General features: G+C 39.0%; 1 protein-coding gene across 39 annotated transcripts in view; it reads left to right on the top strand.

Moving 5' to 3' along the window:
• RBFOX2 (RNA binding fox-1 homolog 2) overlaps window positions 1–22,799 on the top strand; it is a 265,677-nt gene that overhangs the window by 214,296 nt on the left and 28,582 nt on the right. For 24 of the 39 annotated variants that reach the window (XR_013995537.1, XM_081083431.1, XM_081083430.1 and 21 more), the window contains 2 exons: window positions 14,561–14,704; window positions 17,301–17,354. Coding sequence is in view for 38 of the 39 variants with exons in the window: in XM_081083431.1 (XP_080939557.1) it covers window positions 14,561–14,704; window positions 17,301–17,354 (198 nt within the window). In the remaining variant the exon portion in view is untranslated. Of the gene's footprint in view, window positions 1–14,557; window positions 14,705–17,300; window positions 17,355–22,799 lie in introns of all 39 variants that reach the window. The other 15 variants (XM_081083427.1, XM_081083429.1, XM_081083416.1 and 12 more) reach the window with 1 other exon arrangement.

Genomic DNA, 22,799 nt, shown 5'->3' with positions numbered 1-22,799 from the left:
TTGTAATAGAGATTGATAGGATTGAATCAACTGGTATAAATACAGATGTAACAAGACAGCGAGAGACAGAACTTAGAAGACAGAACCAAGAGGCACAGAACTTAGACACAGAACCTAGAGAAGAACCTAGAGACAGAACATGGCAAAAGATCCTGGACAGAAACTGGAGACAGAACCTAGAGACAGAACCTAGCGAGAGAACATGGCAAAAGATCCTGGACTGAACCTGACTACAGAAATTGGCAAGAGAACCTGACTAGAACCTGGTGACTGAACCTGGCTGGAGAACCTGGACAGAACCTGGCTGGAGAACCTGGAGAACCTAGCAAGAGAACATGGGCACAGAACCTGGCTGGAGATCCTGGCTAGGCTGCTGATCAACTGAACGCTGCTTCCGTGTCATTCCTTCTTCGCTGACTCCATCCACACCTTTGGGGACCCCTGGACCTGCTGGGGTTGGACCCCGGCATACAGCTGCATAGTGTTCAGGACTAAGAACTGAGCTCTTCTGCCAGATTTCTTGGGTTTGGGTCCTAATGTGGCCCTTACTTAGCAGTATGACCTTGGGCCCATTATTTAATCTTTCTGCCTTGGCTTGCTCACCTGCAAAGTGAAGACAGTAGTACCTACCTCAAGTCGCTGTTGGGAGATTTAAAAGAGTTTAAGTTGTGTAAGGTAGTTATCATCATCATCACTACTCTAATTCAGACCTCATCACTTACCCGTATTTCTTGTATTGCTGTTGCCATTCTCCACATAGCAGCCAAGATAGGTGTTTGTTGTTGTTTTTAATGTAAATAATGTTATTTTCCTGCTTAACTCTAGTGGTTCCCCAACATACTCAGAATAAAATCCAAACTCTCTACTTGCTTTACTAATCCCTGGCCCCAAACTCTTTGACTTCACTTCTTACTACTAACTTACTAAAGTAAAGGAAATGTCTTAAATTAACAGTAAGTTTGTATCACCTATATAATATTGTCTGTGGGATTGTGTAGTATATTTCTGACACTAAAAGCGTTCTACACTCTACATAGAAAGATCTACCTGTAGTTTTTAGATTCTTTTGCCTTTCCTCTATCAGATTGTCAGGAGATGAGCTTTATTCAGCCATTAAGCCATATGGTAAGATTTGTTTGAGTTTGTTTTAAGTGTTTTGCCTGGACTTAAGCTACTTTGTGGTATGCAGCTACTAATGTTTCTGCATAGTGATTTTCACTCTCGTTTTTACTTTTAAGCCTGACTAGAAGTTGCCCCTGTGTCTGCATGGCTTAGTGGTCAGCCAGTCATCTGGGCAGAGGTGTGCTGAAGCACCAGCTTGTAAAGCTTTCACCATCTATTTGTGGCTGGGAAGCATATTCAGAGTTCAGCCAGTTCTCAAGTTTGCCTTAGGTTTTTCTTTCTCTTGGGGCCTCTCTTATCTCCCCTTCATCTGTATAGATTCATAGTCAGTGAGGAGAGTGTATACAGCTCTTCTGTGATTGTGTCATTTCCAGGGTCTCCCCTTTAGATTTCTGGCTGGCCCACCACTCACTCACCCCGATTAGACCACAACCTCAAACTAGAAAAACTGTATTTTCCATTAGGTTTCTACTAAGTTTGCCACTTTCCACTGACAGCTGTGGGTTTTCTGCTGTCTCCTCCAAATGCCCCTGTTTGAGTCTACTGGTTTGCTTGGCCCCAGCCCTGGGCTGATAAAACCAAGGTCTCCCCAGCACTGCTGAGGGCTGGGGGTGGGTTAGTGGGTTAGAATAGCCCTAGGCAATAAGTTTGTAGACTCCTGCTAGTCTTACTCTAAGCTCTAGCAATTTTACAAAAAAATTTCTCTGTTTATTAATTGCCGTTGATTGATTTCCAGAACCCTGAAAGACTGTTGGACAACTTCATCCAGTGTTCTTTTTGTTTTCTTGTTTTGAGAAGAGGATTCCCTGACCTGTTCATGCCATCATAGCCAGAAGCCCTTTCCCATTTCATGATAGTTTACAATTACTCACTGCATCGCCTCACCACTGCCTGTTTCTCTTCCTCTTTTTTCCCTATTGCCACCATTTCCCACTGTTTCAGGCTCCTGGATTGTATGTTTCTGAATGATAGTATTAAAGGCGAGCCCTGCTTCTAAATATAAATCTATACAATTAGGACCACTTTTTCTTTACAGTTTGGCATTATATTGACCAATTTGTGTTCCTGAAGAAATATTGAAATAATATTAGAAATCCATGTGCCACCCTAATAATGTTTAGATTGTGAATTTATTGGTGCTGAGGAGAAAATGGAAAGTCCCTTTCAAGCTGTGTCTACTAACAGAGATAGCACAGATTTTATAATTTGGGAAGTTGCTAACAATAAAATGGTAAATTAGGGTAAAATTATTATATTTTTAAGTGTTCATTTTAAACATGAGTGAATTCGCTGCTCTTAAGCCACTTGCCTTTGGAAGTTGTATGTGTGTGTGTTCTTGGGGGATGTGTGTATATAGAGAGATTGAGTAGTTGAGCAGTGTATCATAAAATCTGGATTTGACAACATTACATATTATTCTATTAAACTTTAACTACCTAATTAAATGTTTCTTAAAATGGGTAGTCTGGTGATTCCTGTGGCCAATTAAATTCAAAAGGTAGATAGGAAGCATTGTTATTTATAAATAAATGATATCTTAACTTTACCTAACACTTTTTAGTTTAAAAATTGTTTCCACAAACAGTACTTTATTGTGGTTCATAAAGTAGCCCTTTGTGGTATGTTAAGGTATTCAAAGTCCATACTTTCCCCGCCAGCACTCTCCCTCCCGCTGCACAGCAGAAGGTAGTGTGGCTCTGCACTGGTCCTCTAAGCCAGCGGTCGCCAACCTTTCCGACCTCACGGATCACCAATGGTCCGCAGACCACGGGTTAGTGACCGCTGCTCCAAAGGTTTCCTTAAACCAGTGGTTGCCAACCTTTCGGACCTCACGGACCACCAGTGGTCTGCGGACCACCGGTTGGCAACCGCTGCTCTAAGCGGGCTCTTGACCTCGATTCCCACTCAGCCAAGTCAGCTCTGCTGGAATCCTTCCTTGCCTGGCATGCTGAGTGAAGCTGGATTTGTGTATTCTTGATTTAGGCTCAAGTAGAGTCCTAAGCTGACCACTGTGTGTGGTACTTACAAGGTGTGATTATTCTGTACTTTTGTCTCCCTAACTAAACTGTAAGCCTTTAAAGAAAAAGTTATTTGTGTTCATCTTTGCATTCCCTGACTTTTCACATACTTGGTCCTTAATAGTTACTCAGTAAATATTTCTTGGGGGAAAAATGAAAGAAGATACAGGTGTGCCGGAAGAGATCTGAGGAGAGAGAAGGCGGGGTGAGGACACTTCTTGGTGGGATGGTGGTGATCTGGGCCGTGTATTGAGAGTGATTAGAATTTGAACATGCGTAGGTGGTGGTGGAAGAACAGGAATGTCATTTCTCAAAGCAAAGGTGGAGAAATGGAAAAGATCAAAATACCTTTGAATGGAAGCATGGGTTTCCATTCGGCTAAAGTTTTGGGTGTTGAGGCATACTAATGGGAAGTAAGCTGGGAGCGGATCACTGGAGTACCTATTGGAAAGACTATTTAAATACCTAACTGAGAAATGACTTTATTGAAGGTTTTTGTGCAAATCAGTGGAAGTGAGAATTGTGCTTCCAGAAGATTAATCTGCTGCATATACAAGATGAGTAGAGAAGCCAGGACACTCTTAGGAAAGAGTCTTAGGCTTGGAGTTGATAATGAGGTTCTGGATAAGGGGGTTGCAGTGCTTATGTAGAGGAGGGAATTAAAGAGAAATTATGAAGGTAGTATATACAGGACTTGACAGCTGATTGGATGAGTAAAATAAGATCATTATCAAAGATTGTGTGATCCTTATGCAATAACTGTGTCTTGAATAAATCATTTTACCTCCCAAGTTGCAGTTTCCTCATCTATCAAATGAATATATCTGATAGGATTAGAGTGAGAATAAATTATATATGTTTGGAAATTACTTGTTTAAATAGTTCTTTAAGATAATTGCTTTTTAAATCAGTTGTTCCGATTGATGTCACTTACATGTGTTTTTTTTTATTATTGTGAGCTACAACAGTGTTTTAATACTGGTCTTGTTTATGTTGGATAGTCCCATCTTATTGATGGGGAGAACAAAAGAAAGGACTTCTCATACAAAAAGGAGAAATAAGCAATGAAATCTGGAATTTTATCTCTAAAATGTTTTTAGAAATTGATTTTAACATTGTGTTCTTAAGATGAGAGCTTGTTTTGACAGTCAGTTGGTCTCATACTGTGCATTAGCGAGGGAGCGCAGTTAGGGGTCTCCCACCTGGGTCTGCAAAGGCTTGATTATCCCTGAGCCTGCTGCAGAGAAGAAAGGACAGCAGTTCCTGTATGTTTAGATGTCTTTCCAAATGCCAGCAGGCATGAAAAACCAAAGTGTTTGAAGTAAACAAGCTTTGGTGAATAATCTTCAGATCTGAGGTTCATATTTATATACATATTCTGCCTACTTATTAGATTATACATTTCTTTTTTTAATATATTTTATTGATTTTTTACAGAGAGAAAGGGAGAGAGATAGTTAGAAACATCGATGAGAGAGAAACATCTATCAGCGATCAGCTGCCTCCTGCACATCTCCTATTGGGGATGTGCCCGCAACCCAGGTACATGCCCTTGACCGGAATCAAACCTGGGAACTTTCAGTCCGCAGGCTGACGCTCTGTCCACTGAGCCAAACCGGTTTCGGCAGATTATACATTTCTTGAGGGCAGGAACCATTGTCCTCTTCTCATTTCTCCTATTGGTATATAATTGATGTTTATTCGTGGGCTTTTGTGCTTACCGCTAAATAAAGGTGGCTCTGACCCCACATTGTCCACCATCCTTGGTCTCTTCGCTACATCCTTTCTTTGGAGATGCAGTCTGATTTTCTTGCCCTCCTCTCCTGTCAGAAGATCAGTCTGACCAGCTTCCCTTGGAATTACCCACTGACTCCCTTGTGGATTGGTTACCCACTGAAACATAACCAAAAAGTTGTACCCCTTAAAAACGGGCCCATTTGCCCAAATAAGGACTTGTGGAACATAGTGGAAAAAATGGGGTGCAGATCTTTCTATCACGTGATGTATTGTTGGGCTCTATTACCTTCAGCCTGCAACAGAGGGATTATTATCAGCACATTCTCCTTCAGACTAGAGTTAGAGGCCTGGGGCGTCAAGGGTCGTGTGAGACTCAAACCATCCTTTCGATATATTGTTAATATTGTTAACTTCATGATTATTGCTTCCTCTCAAGGGTGTGAAGCACGAACACACATATATCCTTTAGATGTGCTTAGGGTATAAAATACATCACAGTCTTATTTTATACAAATTTGAATTGTTCAGAACTGAAATGGGATATAGAAAAATTAATGAAATTTCACTTTGGGGCAACTTTTAAACTGTTAAAGAATAAAATTTGACTAAGAAAATTATACAGATCTTATTGGCTTTATTCAGTGATTCATGAATTGATTAGCATCCAATCTAGCAGATAGAAAGGAGCTCTGAAGAGCTGTACAAAGCAAGAGATTTTATAGGCCGAAGGGAGCAGGAACAAGGAAGTCCTACTGGGCATTTGCTAATTGGTTAAAGCAGGGTTGCTCTCCTTATATGGAGGAAAGGGAAATCTTGGAGCTGGGTGTGGCACCTTGTGCTGAGCAGGCAAGTGCTGGTTGGTTGATGTAGGCCTGCCTTTTTTGGGAAAGCCAAGCATAGACATTTTAGTTAGGTTTTGGTTTGTTGACATGGGCCTCGGCGTAAGCAACTCCATTTTGGGTCCAGTCTGGTTCCTTTTAACAGAACCAATGTGAATCTTCCTAAATGAAAACTTTGTTAATAATTGCCCAGTTTCAAAGCTATCTGCATTGTGTGGCAATTCACATGGCAGTTCTACTCTTAGCAGTTATAGAAATATCTTCTATCCTTTGGTAAGTTTAGTCTTGAATTTTGCAGTTTTCAGAACCACATCCCTTAGACTATATGTGACTAACTTTGTGACACTGAAACTATCTAATTCATCCTGTGAGGAAGATTCACCTTGACTGAAGACCAACCCCCATCCAAAAGCTACTTGTCTACAGTCTCTTTTCCACAGTTGTAAACTCCAAAAGTCCTGAAAAAACTGATTTTCGTAAGTTTACAGCAAACCTCACAACCTATATATAATCTTTATTTATGTGAATATGCATACATTTTGCCAAAGAACTATCACTGCCCCACGTCTCACTAAGGGTTTTACATTATAGATTATACCCATTATTGCCTACCAAAATCCTAAAGATTCTGAATTCTGATATACATTTGGCCCTAAAGTTTTCAGATAGAGTCAAACAGCAGAGAGATGGAAAGTACAAGAAAGAGGTAAGAAAATTAGAGGACCAGTCTAGAATATCCAGCATCTAATAATACAAGTCTCAGAAAGAGAGAATGATAAAGTGTGTAGGGTGGAATCATCAGCGAAGTAATTCAAGAAAACTTCCATGGACTGAAGGGCAATAATTTCCAATTTATGAGACCATGGGATTCCCAGCAAAATAGACCAAAATGAAATAAACCTACATTAAGGCATATCTGTGTGGAATTTTAGAACGCTGGCTATACCTGAGAGAATGGGGGGAAGTCACATACAAGAAGATGGGAATCATGATGCCATCAGATTTCTCAGCAGCAACACTGGGAGCTAGACAACAAGTGCAAGTTGCCTTCAGAATCCTAAAGGAATTTTTTTTAACCTAGATTTCTATACCCAAACACTCATTAAAATGAGTTGTTTTAATAGATGTTTTAGACATGAATCAGATTCTCAAGAGATTTACTTGTAAATTGAATTTCCCCTCCTTCCCATTAGCCTTACAGAGGTGAAAATAAGAAATTACTGCATCCCAGGAAACAGAAGAGAATTAAATATTGAAGGAAATGGATACTTCATAAATCAAAATATTGTTCCTGAATTACAAGACTCCTTTTATCTCGCATAAAGTTTTATGATAAAGACTTGGAAGGTTATACGTCACCTTGTATTGCCAGAGTTCTCTTTCAGCCCAGAACAGAACATTGATTCACAATGTATAAATAATTAAAATATTTTTATGTTTCATAGAGGAGTCAGAAAAATTCATCCATTTCCCAGTTATACACATTTTAAAAATTTGAGTTTAGCAAAACAGAACATTTTTAGTCCTCATTTCTAGAATGAGGTTTTGAGACTTAAAATCTGATGTGCTGTTCAGTGTAAAAGCCCCGGGCTCTCTGCAGTGTTGACAGATAGCTGGACCTCACTGGCGGCTGCGTTGTTTGAAGCGTGGATGTACAGACTTGAGTCAGCGGTTCCCTTCTGGCGTTGCCACTGCCAGTCCTACTGTAAACTCTCAGTCACAGACTCCAGTCTCTTCTGTTTCATTCCCTGCCCAGTGAATAAATTAGGTCAGGAAATGACCACAGAAGGAAAAGACAGAACCTTCGGAGATTGTTTATATAGGCAGTAAAGTTGCTCAGTGGCTAGCCATAGAAAATAAAGCAAACCAATTCTGTACTGACTGAGATTTTTCTCAGAACAGTTTAACTGTCCACTTTTCACAAAGATATAGCTAAAAACTTTTTCTTATTCTCTGAGTGTTGTCTGTCTCAATAATTAGTCTATATTAAGGTAAACTTAAAGTTGAAAATGTCTAAGGGGAAATAGCTAATTACATGGAATATACATTTTCTATTCCTGTGTCCATTCAGTACCAAAATCTACTTTGCGGCCCCTTTGAGTATCAATTTAGTAGTTCTCTGTCATTTTTCCTTTGTAAATGTCAGTGTGCCTGGCTGGTTTTCTTTCCTCTAGCTTTTCCTCCCCTATGTGGCCTCACCTGCTCGTCTCCCTTCAAGTATAGAATACCTGTCACCTCTTGTAGTTTTTCTTGTCCCTTGCCCCATGCCTATCTCCACCCAGGAGAAGTCCTGCTCCTTCAGGTGAGTATTCTGAAAAAGTGAGAGAATGGGGTCCACGCATATTCACCCTTCTGATGAGAGAAGATAAGAGAGCATGGTGCAGTGTGAGAAAGGAGGTGGATTAGCACGTGAGACTGGGCTGCCTGGTTTTGAATTCCTACTCTTCCACTTAATAATATGTGACCTTGGGGAACTAGCTTAACCTCTCTGTGCTATAATTTCTGCCTCTGTCAATTGGTGATAATAATAGTATCTTCCTCATAGAGTATTGTGAGAATTTTAAAAAATAATACATTTAAATACAATATAATATAGTGGTTAAGTACATGTACTTGAGCCAGACTACCTGTGTTCGAATGCCTGCTTCATTACTTTGGCAATATTTCTATTCCTCAGACTCCTCATCTGAAAAATAGGCTAAAAAATAGTACCTACTATGTTCTCAAGTTTAAAAAAAAAAAAAAGTACCTACTGTTACAATTGTTGAAAGAATTATATGAGTTAAAATATAGAGAGTATAGTATGTAGTCCAGTATTGGCAAATAGTAAACACTATTTAAATATTACTTATTATTAAAAGGCTTAGATAAGAATTTGTTGTATAGTATACACTCAATAAATAGTTGATATTTTACAGGAAATTCCCATTTTCAACAATATTCTGTAAGAAGAAAGATTATGGTTTTGAAGAGAGGAAAGCATATTAGAGCCACAATATGATGCCACTATCTTTCCTCCTCCCACCAAATAATTTAAATGAACATGGCAATACTAAGCAACTAGAACTCTATACACAGTTGAGTATAAGTTAGTACAGCGCTTTGAAAAAGTGATCCTCTATTAAGGCTGAACCTTACGCATATCCTTAACCCAGCAATCCATTCCTAGACTCATTTACACATAAAAGAAATGCATGCTCCATGTAACAAGACATAACAGAAATATTCATGTAACAAAGAATTTAATAGCCAAAAACTGGAAGCAACTCATATAAATTCTGTATGTTTATAAAACCGGAGGATGGAGAGGATGAATTACGACCTGTATATAAAATATGTGTAAAAGAAGGCAGACAAAAAAGTACATATGGTGTGATCCCCCACTCCACCCCCCTGCTTTTTTTTTTTTTTTTAAGTTCAAAAATGGTAAAACTAATTTTGCCATCAGGATAGTGGTAACCCTTCGGCAGGGGACCTGTGACTGGAGTTGAACCCAGGGTGCTTCTGGAGTTCTGCTACTTGATCTAATTTGATGGTTCCTTGGTGTATTTTCTTTGTGAAAATTCATTCTGCTATATGCTTATTATTTATGCATTTGTATATATTATATATGTTAAACTTTAATTGAAAATTTATGTTAATTCACAAAGCTTGAGAATTTTGGAAACAATAGTTCACTTTTTCCACTTGCCAAGCTTTCTAGAATTGCCCAGGCTGGGTGGCTCAGTTGGTAGGAATGTTGTCTCATGCACCAAAAAAGTTGTAGGTTCAAGTCCAGGTAAGGGCACTTATGGGAGGCAACCAATCGATGTTTCTCTTCCTCTTTCCTCCTTTCTCTCTCTAAAAAAATAAGTAAAAAACAAAACCATATCCTCGGGTGAGGATTAAAAATATACTTCATACTTTAAAAAATTGTAGGTGTTCAGTTCCAGTGCAGATGCAAGAAAAAAATGGTCCTCCTCATACTCTCTGTCTGTCTGATTTTGGCAGCCAAGATTGGGGAATACAAAACAAAACAAAAAGTAGGTGCTCCTTACAGTGCCAGAAAATTAACCAATGTGGCTTCTAAACTTGTCTTAATTTAGGTCTCCGGGGCTGTGGAAAACTCAGGAGCAACAAATAAGTAGCTTGGGAAATATACTTGGAAGTAGTCATTAGTTTTCATTCACCTGTCATCTCACATATAGTGATACAGATATAGGAACTACAGATGGGGTGGGCAAAAGTAGGTTTATGGCTGTGAATTTGCAGAACAGAGTTTATTCTTGTATTATTATTTACTAGAAGCACGGTGCACGGATTCGTGCACCGGTGGGGTCCCTCAGCCTGACCTGTGCCCTCTTGCAATCCGGGACCCCTCCGGGGATGTCAGACTGCCGGTTTTGCCCCGATCCTGCAGGCCAATGCCGCCTGCTGCTCCCACCTGCCGCTCACGCTCATCCTGGCCCTCCTGTGTCTGCCGCAAGCTTGTGCCCAGTCAGTCCCGATCGGGAGAGGCTCATGCCATCGCAGCAGCGCTCGCCAACCATAAGCCCTGCATCTGGCGCCTGTTGGTCAGCTGAGCAGCACTCCTGCTGTGGGAGCACACTGACCACCAGGGGGCAGCTCCTGCGTTGAGCGTCTGCCCCGTGTTGGTCAGTGAGCATCATAGTGACAGGTTGACCAACCGTTCGGTTGTTAAACATTTATAGAGAGAGAGATTAACTAGAGGTCCAGTGCACAGAATTGTGCACTGGTGGGGTCCCTCGGCCTGTCCAGCACCCTCTTGCAATCTGGGACCCTTCGAGGAATGTTGGAGAGCTGATTTTGGCCCAGTCCCCACAGGCCAGTCTGAGGGACCCCGTCAGTGCACAAATCCATGCACCGGGCCTCTAGTACACATATAACATCTTTGGTTAATCCCTTCCCGCCATCCTCCCTGCCCTCTTCCCTCTGAGATTCATCAGTCTGTTCCATGACTGTGCATTGAACGTCTGCCCCCTAGTGGTCATTGCACATCGTAGCAGTTGGCTGGTTGCTTAGGCTTTTATATATATACTAGAGGCCGGGTGCACAAAAATTTGTGTACTCGGGGGGGGAAAGGGGGGTCCCTCAGCCCGGCCTGTGCCCTCTCGCAGTCTGGGACCCCTCGGGAAATAACAACCTGCTGGCTTAGGCCTGCTCCCGGGTGGCAGAGGGCAGGCCCAATCCCTAGGTGCAGCCCCTGGTCGGGCTCAAAGCAGGGCCGATTTGGGAGTTGGGGCGCTGCCCCATCATGCACAGAGCAGGGTGGATTGGGAGGTTGCGATGCCACCCTCAGTCACGCTCAAGGTAGGGCCGATTGGGGGGTTGGGGCGCCGCCACTGTCACACTCAAGGCAGGGCCGATGGGGAGGTTATGGCTCTACCCCGTCACACACAGAGCAGGGCCCATGGTGGGGGAGGGGTGTTGGGGCGCTGCACCCTGTCACACACAGAGCCGCAGGGCGATCAGGCGGTTGGGGAGCTCCCCCGTATCAGGCACAGAGCAGGGCTGATCAGGAGGTTGGGGCGCCTTCCCCTGTCACGAACAGAGCAGGGCAGATAGGGAGGTTGTGGCCCCACCCCCTGTCACACACAGAGCCACAGGGCGATCAGGGGGTTTGGGTGCTGCCCCCTGTCACGCTGATCCCGGTGCTGGGAGGCCTCGCGGCTCCACTGACCCGGTGCTGGGAGGCATATTACCCTTTTACTATATAAAGGCCTGGTGCACGTGTGGGGGCCGGCTGGTTTGCCCTGAAGGGTGTCCTGGATCAGGGTGGGGGTCCCCACTGGGATGCCTGGCCAGCCTGGGTGAGGGGCTGAGGACTGTTTGCAGCTGGTCACACACCCTTCAGGGTGGGGGTCCCCACTGGGGTGCCTGGCCAGCCTGGGTGAGGGGCTGATGGCTGTTTGCAGCTGGTCACACACCCTTCAGGGTGGGGGTCCCCACTGGGGTGCCTGGCCAGTCTGGGTGAGGGACTGAGGGCTGTTTTCAGGCTGGCAGGTGACGGAAGCTCCCAACCGCTCCTTTTTTTCTTTTTCTTTTTATTCTGGGCCAGCTTTAGCTCTGAGGCTCCAGCTCTTAGGCCTCCGCTCCTGAAAGCAGGTATCCGGTTTGTTTCGGTTCTATAATCGAAACTCTGTATCAACTCCAGCTCTGAGATCCCAGCTGGCTGAAAGCAGGTTTCTGGGGTTTTGTTTAGCTTCTATATTTGTTACAATGTTTCTTAAACTGCAGGCTCAGAGGCCAGCAAGGCAGGTGGGGAACGTTGGAGTCCTCCATCACTGAAGCAAGCAAACCTCATGTTAGTTTGAAGCTGCCTGGCTGCCGGCCGCCATCTTGGCTGGCAGTTAATTTGCATATCTCGCTGATTAGCCAATGGGAAGGGTAGCGGTCGTACGCCAATTACCATGTTTCTCTTTTATTAGATAGGATAGATTATATTATTTTCCATATAAACAACTGTAAACCTACATTTGCCCACCCATATATAAATTATATATAAAACTGGTTTGTAGCTGGAATAAGTCTTTTTGACTTTTCTAGAGTGATATACTGACATCTGCAGACCTGAGCTGGTGCTTGTAAAGTTTGATTGGAGAAAGTTTCATGTGGTCCAGCTGTGAGATGTAAGGGGCAAGGTGGAAGGTTCTTGATAAGCATTCATTATAATTGGTGCTCTTGCTTATTGCTTTGGTGTCCATGATGCAGTTTTAGTAACTTAGTGAGTTTCTTCTTTAGATGGAATTTGTTTTGTTTAGTCTACATTGTGCCCAGATTGATGATTGAAAACGTTACACTTTTGCAGGTCATTGCTTCATAGCTCTTCCCATTTCTGCTATTTTTATATCACATGAATCATTGCACATTTAAGCCATCTGCAAGGCCTGAATGGAATGAGATAAAAGCTGCCATCACTCAGATTGACACTTGAAAAGCTGGTATTCATTCGGAGTTTATTCCTGATTATCCTTTATATTTTAAAGTCTCAAACTTCATTCCACAATAGTTGCTAACATCTCTAAGAAAAGTATCTCTGATTCACAGGTGTGTTTTTTTAGTTGAACATTGGGTCAAAGGGAAAGGATTTGTTGTGTCACCCAGAAGAATCAGTTAGGGATTCAGTTCTAATTCTACTGAAATAATAAGAATAGTAGGTTCTCTGTTTTAAAATACATTGGTTTTGCCCTGGCTGGTTTGGCTCAGTGGATAGAGCGTCTGCCTGCGGACTGAAGCGTCCTGGGTTCGGTTCCAGTCAAGGGCATATGCCTGGGTTGCGGGCTCCATCCCCAGTGGGGGGCATGCAGGAGGCAACCAATCAATGATTCTCTCTCATCATTGATGTTTCTATCTCTCTCTCCCTCTCCCTTCCTCTCTGAAATCAATAAAAATATATTTTAAAAAAATAAAATATGTTGGTTTTAATGAGCTCAGGTTTGGCATGCACATCATAGTGAATGGTAAAACACAAGGTTCTGAAATTGCCAGGTGAATGCTTCAAAATAAATGTTTTTTGCATGCTTAGAATATATCACACCTATTAGATATTTGTCAAAAGTGTTTCTCAACATAGCAACGTTTTTGAGGATTTCTTGGTGGGGTGGTCGGTGATTAGATGAACGCAAGTCTGGGATGCAGCAAAAGAGACTCATGATCAAAAATGCCCCTTCACACTCACACACTTTCACTATAGATGTATACAAACCCATCCTTTATATGTGTGTAGTGGATTAGTCAGGCTCCCTTAAAGCCTTTCCAAACAGATTTTTCTCAACACAACTTTGCTCTGAGCAGCGAAAGGTTGGTGTGTGTGCTAAAGTTACCTGGAATCGTGTGAATTTGGGAGGGGAGTATAGACTGCTTTCAGAGTAAGAAGTATCTTCCATTTTTAAGTAAAGTGGCCATTATCACCAAGTGTCTCCTCTATATAAATAATACTTTGGTAACCCAGTAGTCATAAACTGTGGAACTTATAGAGGGAATAAAATATAAAAATATAGCTTTGTTTCCTGAAATGATAGACCAGTAATGCATTGATCTTCACAACTAATACAACAGACTCTTCATTTTCAAGACAGGAAGATCTAAAAAATAGAAAGTTTTACTAAGAATCTAAGAGTAATGGCACTATTTTTATTTTTTAGAATATGTCTTTATTGATTTTATTTTATTTTTTGAGAGACATCAATTTGCTGCCTCCTGCACGCCCCCTACTGGGGCTCGAGCCTACAACCAGGGCATGTGCCCTGACCGGGGAATTGAACCTTTGGTGCACTAGGCAGTGGTTGGCAAACTCATTAGTCAACAGAGACAAATATCAACAGTCCAACGATTGAAATTTCTTTTGAGAGCCAAATGTTTTAAACTTAAACTATATAGGTAGGTACATTGTTATTAACTTAATTAGGGTACTCCTAAGGCTTAGGAAGAACCACACTCAAGTGACCAAAGAGCCACATGTGGCTCACAAGCCGCAGTTTGCCGACCACGGCACTAGGGGGACACTCAGCCCACCGAGCCACACAGGCCATGGCTGGTACTGTTTTTATATCTTCAGTTATCCTAATGTATCTCCATGTCGTCTTGGGCAAGTCACTTAGTGTTTCTGCTTCTTCCATTTTACTAATGTACTATAGATATTCAAAAAACCTAAATTTTGTGTGTAAACTATAGCATTTTGAACATAGATAACATCTTTCTTTGTTTTTTCTCATAGAAGTACCACAGTAATTTTTGCCTAAAGAAACTGAGAATGATTTGCGTGGAGGAGGATTGTATTTTACATAATTCATGTGAAGTAATTGTATTTGATTTTTGTTCACTATTTATTTCTTTGCTTAGCAGACAGAAGGCGGAGCACAGACAGACGGCCAGCCGTCACAGACACAAAGTAGTGAAAATTCAGAGAGTAAATCTACCCCTAAACGGCTGCATGTCTCTAATATCCCTTTCCGCTTCCGGGACCCCGATCTCCGACAGATGTTTGGGGTAAGTCTCTGAAGTCCTTTTTGGGGTTTACAATTAAAATATAATTTAATCTACCACATATATTATTAGTCATTAGTACTTTAGGATAAAATTACAAATAGATTGAGGAAGATACTGGGAAAATCAATATTTTCATCAGAAACTTTTCCTATCACCTGTCTATTAGACATCAGCTTTGCAAATTCTCACATAAATAAGGTGACCATTTGCTTGGATATGAGACTTTCAGTGCTAAAATCAGGATAAACTGCATTTACTACCTTTCGCAGTGTTGCAGGTTAAATGATATAATATCTGTGCAAGCAGATAGTACCTGTGTTTGTTCATTTGTTTTTTCACTTTCTTATAACTCAACAGTGTCAAGACCAATATCTAAAATCAGGTCTGGGTGTTAGTTTGCTACCTTTAATGTGTTCTTCCAGCTGTTTAATTCTTCCCCCAATCAACCATAGAAACAGTGTAAGAGCAAAGATTTGAGTTATTGGGAAGTGAGTGGCTGCTGAGCATCTTAATTTTTTTCTGGGCTTATTGTGTTGTTGCCTGCTTTAATTTGAGCAAACTCTTAACTTGATCTAGGACTAAGAGATAACTAATAAAATTCTTTATTAGTATCACAGCCTGGTGCTTTTTCAGAAAACCAAATCCTCTTCCTGAAGTTTAGGCCACTTCATGGTGACAATACCTTGGAGCAAAGTTCTGTCACTTATAGCGGGTTACCTGGATGTGTGTTGCACTTTGAATGCAAGGCCAGGTTTGAGATTAATGATAATATTGAAGAACTTGGAAGAGAGGTTTTACAGAGAAAATGGTAGCAGCTGGTCTCCATCTCTACAGGAAAAAGCACAACAGAAGATATAAATGCAGCATAAAGAATTCCGGTTACATTTGGGAAGAAACTTCCCAGGAGTATGAGTTATTAGGTTTTCTACTGAATTGTCAGAGATAACATGGAATTTTAAGCTCTGAAAATGGAGTGCATTCTCTTGTCAAAAGTGTGTTTTCCGTTGAAGATCTGCCCAGACCACTTAACAGTGCTTTCTTGAAATGTATTCTACCCTTCCCGTAAGGCACTAAGTGCATAAAAATTTAATTTCCTTGCAAGGGTAGGTACCTGGTTGCTGTCTTCTTCCACGTGGTTAGTACCTACTACTTAGGGTAGTTGCGTTGGTACAGAGCATAGATTACATGCTCCGTTTTATAAGCTCTGTAAACTTGAAAAATAGCTTCTTTCAGCCTCGTTTTTCAACCATAAAGGGGAAGTAGTCCTGACTCTAGAAGGATGCTATGAGGATGCATTAGAAAACAGAAAACAAACTCTAAAACACCATACAAATCTTAGTTTTATGGGATAGGTATAGGAAAAAAACAAAATGCTCCTCTACCCAAAATAAAGACATCTCCTCTTTCCGTGATGTTTCTAATTTTCTATTAAATGGTGAAACAAGAAGCAAGCCCAGAAGCTTATTATAGAAAACTTGGGCTCTTACTACATGTTTTTTATAATGATAATAATGCTGTAGCCCAATGAGAAAGCATGATTTCTGTTTTGCTCTTTTTTTTAATTTTTGCACATTTCTCAAAGTCTGGTTTTAAATCCAAGTGAAATAGGTAATTGGGTATATGAGTTTAGTACTCAGAGAGAAGTGTGAGCTACAAAGAATCTGGAGATTTAGTGCACATCCCCTCAATGCAGTTTATCCGAGGATTGATTAGCACAGGTAGTTTTGTCTCTATATACACATCTCCAAATAATTACTGTGTTGTGTATGCCCTCTAGTCAGCTGTTAGCTACCTAACAATAGTTATTAGGCTTTGTAGTTTTAGCTTTGTTTTGATTTTCCAACTGTTAAAATATTTAACTAATTACAAAGCAAAGTTACTATTTAAAATATTCTTGGTGGTGTTCAATGCAGAAAGATTAAAGTGGCAAATAAATGAGATCCATACATAATGTCTATGAAAGTTTAAGTATAATGGAAAATAGCATGTAACCTATAGAAATAACACAGATATATATTTATTGACTTGGAAAGTTGTTCATAGTATATTAAGTTTTTTTTAAAAAAAAAATAAAAGTATATGTGGAAATAGTTACATGCCTAAGGAAGAGCCAGGAAGGCTGTGTACCAGAACTAAGGTGGTGGGATTGAAGGTGATAATGAACATGATTTACTTTCATAAGTTAAAGAAAAATGAGGGGAAGCAAAACAGCCTTCAAATCTTTCTGCGTAGGATTTACTTCTTAAAACTGAGACATTTAAAAATTAGAGTTGTAGTGGGGAAAATCCCTAGTTCTTGCCCGTGTGAAGAGGCATGTAATAGGAAACCTCTCTGAATATATTCTGCAGACAGCTTCCACCATACAGAATGGGTAATGCATGAATGAGTGAATTGAAAACCGAGTGCAAAAGGAGAAATGCTCAGCTCGGTGAGGAAAACTCAGAAACTGGTATTGGGCCTCCCAACAAATAGAAAGATGGATGTTAAATAGTATTTGGGATGGAGGATGGGGAGGCCTGTTTCTTTTTCAGACGAAAGTAAAGTATGTGGATAAAAAGCTGACCATAAACAAATGTTTTTATTTTTGTCTCTGCAGCAATTTGGCAAAATACTAGATGTAGAAATAATTTTTAATGAACGTGGCTCCAAGGTAAGCTCCATTTCAGCATTAAGTCAGCTTGTTTTTGTTATTTTAGTTTTGTTTTATTTTAAACAGTAAGTAGTCAGAAAATTTTAGCTGTTTTTCAAGCCTGCAAAAATGCTCCTGTCTAGCTTGGGTTAGATTATCTCTAAAAATAAGCTGCCACATGGCCAAACTTTATCTTGATACCTAAATCAGGAGAGTGATGAGATAGAAGCAAGAGGAGTTGGAGGAGAGAGTGTGGCAGTCAGGATAATAGGATGTAGGACACACCAGTCCTTCATCAGACTTCAGTTTGCCCTACACTTCTTATATTAAAAGAAAAGTGAAATTCTATGAAAATTCTATTCTGAAGTATCAGAACAAATCAGCTTTTAAAAATAGAACTTTGAAATGACATATTTAGAAAAAATTTAATATTTCAGTTATTCAGCTAACTTGCTCTCTCTTTCGAATGAATTTTGACAAGACTTAACTACAGGGAGTATAGTGACTCAGGACTTCACTATGAACTGATTTCTTCCTTTAAGTTAAAGCCTTACAGGCCAGCTGCAGAATACAGTGAGTGATTTTTTTTTTTTTTTTTTGCATAAGAATTAAAGAAGTAACAGTGTGCAAATTGATATGTGTATCCTCTTCTAAATGTGTTCTATATAAGAACTGAAATATTTTTAATTAAAACATTTTCCCTTAATAATTTACTATTAAATTTCCAATGTGTATGATTTAGAATTTTTATACACTAAAATGAGCAACGGTGTTTTTAGTAATGAGTGAATGGTAAAGTCTTACAATGGCATTATGAGAAAAGATCTGATTAACTGGATTTCGCTAAGTTTTACTTGAAAGTTTTCTTCCTCCTTAACAAATTAAATACACCCACAGACACAATCAGCTGTGGCCAAGCTTACAAATATTTACCTTGCTATGTTCAGTTCTACTGGCATTTTTAGGTAAGACCAGTTTTTTAATTAATTTTCATTGGGTCAGCTCTACTGAACTTTGAAAATAGCCCTTGGCTATGATTAAATCTCTAAGAATGTAATTTGAGAAAATTCATTTATTTGCTCTATTTAACTTAATATTTATCTCTCTAATTTCTTATTCCAAATTAATACCACCTCTCTACAGAGTTATGTACCTGCTGCCCCCATCGGTACCAATACAAATGTATGTTCTGTTCTAATGCTCCTGATCATTATTCCCTTCCTTTATAGAATGCATCAACACTAAAAGTGTTTAATTTTTACCATAATAATTATTTTTTAGTATTAACGAGGTAATTATATACTAAGCTTCCAGTTTTCTGTTAAAACAAAAAAGATTACTATGCCTATACAGAATTTTCTCCAGCACTTCCTTGGTAAGTATTTTTAAAGTGAAACCAATTCAAACTGTAACCAGTAAAACTATGCTTGTAATTTCCTCACAATGGATTTCTATTTCTTTGTCATATAGTTTGCTTTTATTTTTTGTGACCTTTTTAGAAACGAGGTGAAACAATGACAATGGTTTAGAGATGAGAAGCACATGAATGTAAAATAAATGTGAAGATTATTGACTACACTGTTTATCTAAAGTAGCAGTTTAAATGTTTTTGGCTTTTAAGTGTATGCACTTAAAATATCCTTAACAAGACTCTTAACAACCGAAAGCCCAATATAATTTCATCAGGCTCCTTACCAAGAAAATAATTGAATTGAATTCTTTGAAGCAAAGGAAATTGATCTTTCTTAAGGCTTCTTTCATTGACTTCAAGGATTTTTAAATTTACCCGATGCAATTGCTTCTCCCCTATAATTTTCATTTTTAAAGGACATAAGTCTTCCTCTTCTCTTTGGGAAATCTAAAAGCATATGCTGCCTCTCTCAGCTCCATGCTGTGTCCTCACTGCCCCTTTCCTTTGGGCTGCTGAAGGGAAGACAGACTATTACTAATTGGTAAATGTTTTAAAACTAAGCACAGAATGGGGGGTTGTCTTGAATCTGTCTACAAGGACTGGTGCAAAACCCGTTTTTATCCTTGCCCTTCTGTTTTCACCTAACGTTCTTTGCTGAAATGGGTTCCTCTGGAACTGTTTTAGGCTCGTTAATAGAGATTTATGTTGGAGTCAAACCTAGATACCTCTTCTGGAATCCACCAAAGATAAATTAAACAATACTTTTCTTTTTTAAAAATTAAGTTTAGTTTCTCATTTCTAATATGTTTGGAGTTGACTATAAATTACATGTCTTGAAAGGAACCTGAGAAAAGGAAACTTATGTGGTCCTGTTCAGTTAAGAGTCGTTCAGTCTTTTAAGAGTGCTTTCTGTACAGAAATCAGCCTTATTGAAAAAATTTTTTAAGCAGTAATGGAATAACTAGTCACAAATTAATTCTGAGATAAGTAATACTTACTTGTAAAGCAGTATTTAACCAAATGGCTCCAAAACAAAAAGCAACTCTTTGCCATCTTTTATTTTTTGTAATGAGGCTTTCAGCCCAGGGGTTTAGAATATCCCCACTTAAAGTCACAAGTGGGCACTATTAGGCTGCCATGCCTGTGCCCTCCTGCCTGCCAGTACTCTGCCTTTGCAGCTTGCCTGCAGAGCAGAATTTCTGTGCTCCAGGAAGTAATTGTCTGTTTGTTGCTGACTCTTTTTTTTCTTCTTTGACCTTCATATTGTGCATTTGGTTTACCTAGATAATGGAGCAAATATATATTATTTACATGTTTACACATGCACACTGCACATTTAAATTATTTCATGCCATTTAAAAAAAATCTTTTTTACTCCCTATTCTTTTGTATAAATATAAAGTCAGCTGTATTTAATTTTTTTGTGATTAACTGAAACAAAGATAGACTATCCTTTTGAAAGTGTTCAATTAGGATATATGATGAAAAATGGGACCTCTGCCAAAGTATTAACTAAGGTACTCAAACAGAATCTAGAAAAGGCTTGTGTAGCTTTATTGATCCTCCAAATTTCACCAGATATAACCAAGTATTAACAGAAACAAGAAGATATAGGTAAGTGGCCATAGGTCCTGGTTTATCTAGGACAATCCCAGTTTTTATACCTGTTTGAACATAATTATTAGTAATGTCCCTTTTTCCCCTTAAAGTGCCAGTTTGAACAGTAAATTATATTGTCCTTTGAGTGACAACTTTTAAAAAGCACCCCTTTAAAAATGATTATAAAGGGAAAACATGATGTTAATGAGAAATAGAAAGAAAAAAAGCATACATATCTCACTAAAGAGAATATTCACTAATATTCTCCTATATTTCCTTCCAGTCTTTTTTTCTCACATAGAATCTTAAACAGAACTCTAAATAAGGGTCACCTAGTTCAATCCCCAGTACTCTTGACCTTGCATTCTCTGCTAGACATTTTTAGAGCCTGCAGACTTGTTGCTTTTCAAAGTTTATTCCATTGTTGAAATTCAGATTTCCCAACATCCTGTTCATTATCATCCAGCCCTATAATAATTTGCGGTAATTATCAAATTTATTAAATAAAGAAGCACGCATATTCTCACATTTATATTTTTCATGAAGTTTTTTCAACATACTTTCGATTGAGTTGCCGCTTGAAAGGACATGTATGTATTATAACTGAATGCGTGGAAGCTCCTTACTTCTTCAAACAGTGCCAGTTATTAAGCTGGTGAAAGGACTACAAAATAGAGCACAGCAACAGCTGTTGATAGTGCTAGGAAATTTTTAAGTTGATGTGTTATTACTTCACAGGTGGATTTCTGGAATGATGGAGATCTGTCTGGTTTAGGCTAAAGTTCAAGCTGGAGTTAGGGAAGATAAAACCTCTATTTCCATTCCTCAGACACACGCAGTATGCTCTAACTTCTCCCGTATTTCCCTGGCTTTCGGTTTCATGGAAAAGGGGATTATTTATTTATTTATTTATAAATATGGTCAAAAGACTGTCTGAAATTGCACTAAGTCAGCATTTGTAATTTTCAGTAAAATTGACAGGTAATGCTGAGATGAAATGGTTTTCATAGTACTTAAAACTGAATTAACAGTGCATGTATTTCCAAAGGGCTTAGTTTATTTTCTTTTGTTACCATTTTATGGGTTTTAGTTTTCTTTTTCTTTTATTTATTTTTTAATTTCTGTGTTCTGGCCATACCCAGGAGAACCGTCTGCTTTTGATTTCTCCCTAAAAAGTTACATGGTAAATTTTCTTTCTCATTCTTCTGAGATGGAAAAATTCAAAGATTATACAAATTAAAAAATACGTTCACGGTGCTCATCCTATTGCTTGTTATTTATTGCAGTCTGAGGCCAGACTAAAAAGGTGACAGTTATTCGGCTTCTTTGCCCTTGATGATGTCAAGGCAGGTGATAACATTTTGTCACACTCGGAAGAAGCTTTAACCACAACCCATAACCTCACTATTCCTCGATTTCCAAAAGAGAGCTGGTAATCACTAATGTAACATGGGTGTTTAATTTGTTCACAGAGTAGAACTTTGGGAACTGAGAACCTTAGGTAAAAGTATAAAGCATATAGACCTGCATTGTCCAGTATAGTGGCCTTGTTGAGCCCTCGAAATGTGGCGAGTGTACATTGAGATGTGCTTTAAGTGTAAAATACACACCGATTTCAAAGACTTAACACACAAGAAGAATGTCAGACATCTCACTCATATGTTGTATATATTCGGTTAAATAAAATACATTATTAAAATTAATTTTACCTAGTTTTACCTTTTAATGTGGCTAGTCATCGTTTTAAATTATATGTGAATTGTGTTACATTTCTGTCTGATAGTGCTGGTGTTGACAAACATATCAACATGATTTTTTAAATTAAAATAAAGGTTTACGTTTTATCTGTTTTTTATTTTCTTACATCCCTGATATATTTTCTCTTGTTAAGAGTTTGACATTAAACCTTAGTTTGACTTTGAAACTAATCAGAGTGGTTAACATTTCCCTGTTTGATATATTGCTCATTTTGAAGCTCTTCTAAGGAAACTGTTAGGATTGGACATAATTTTACTAATTTTTTTCAAAGCAAAAGATCTGAATGGCCTAACTTAATGTGAATTAGATTTCTAAGAATGAAGGCACATGAAAACATAATTTCATATAAGCATACTTTCCTATTAGTAACTTTTTAAACCCAGATAATCTGTGAATATCGTTAGCTCAATTCCTTGCACATTTTCAAAACTGTTACATTTTATTGAAGAACATAGTATATTAAAACAAAATTTTAGCCTTTACTTGAATTAATATTTTTGAAACAAAATTGTAAATGTGATAGATAAACAAACATTGAGTTGATGGAAAATTACATTTGACGTTTCAACATAAGAGAAAAGCTTTTTAAGGCCGATACATTTAAAATGCTGTCATGCGTCTCACCTTCCCAATCAGACTTTAATTCTGTGAGGTGTATTAATTTCCTATTGCTTCTGCACAACTTGCCATAAATGTGG

The sequence above is a fragment of the Myotis nattereri genome, assembly GCF_964212035.1.
Source record: "Myotis nattereri genome assembly, chromosome: 2".
Taxonomy (NCBI): Eukaryota; Metazoa; Chordata; class Mammalia; order Chiroptera; family Vespertilionidae; genus Myotis; species Myotis nattereri.
Note: the sequence above shows the minus strand (reverse complement) of the source record. Positions and strands in the feature narration are given on the sequence as shown.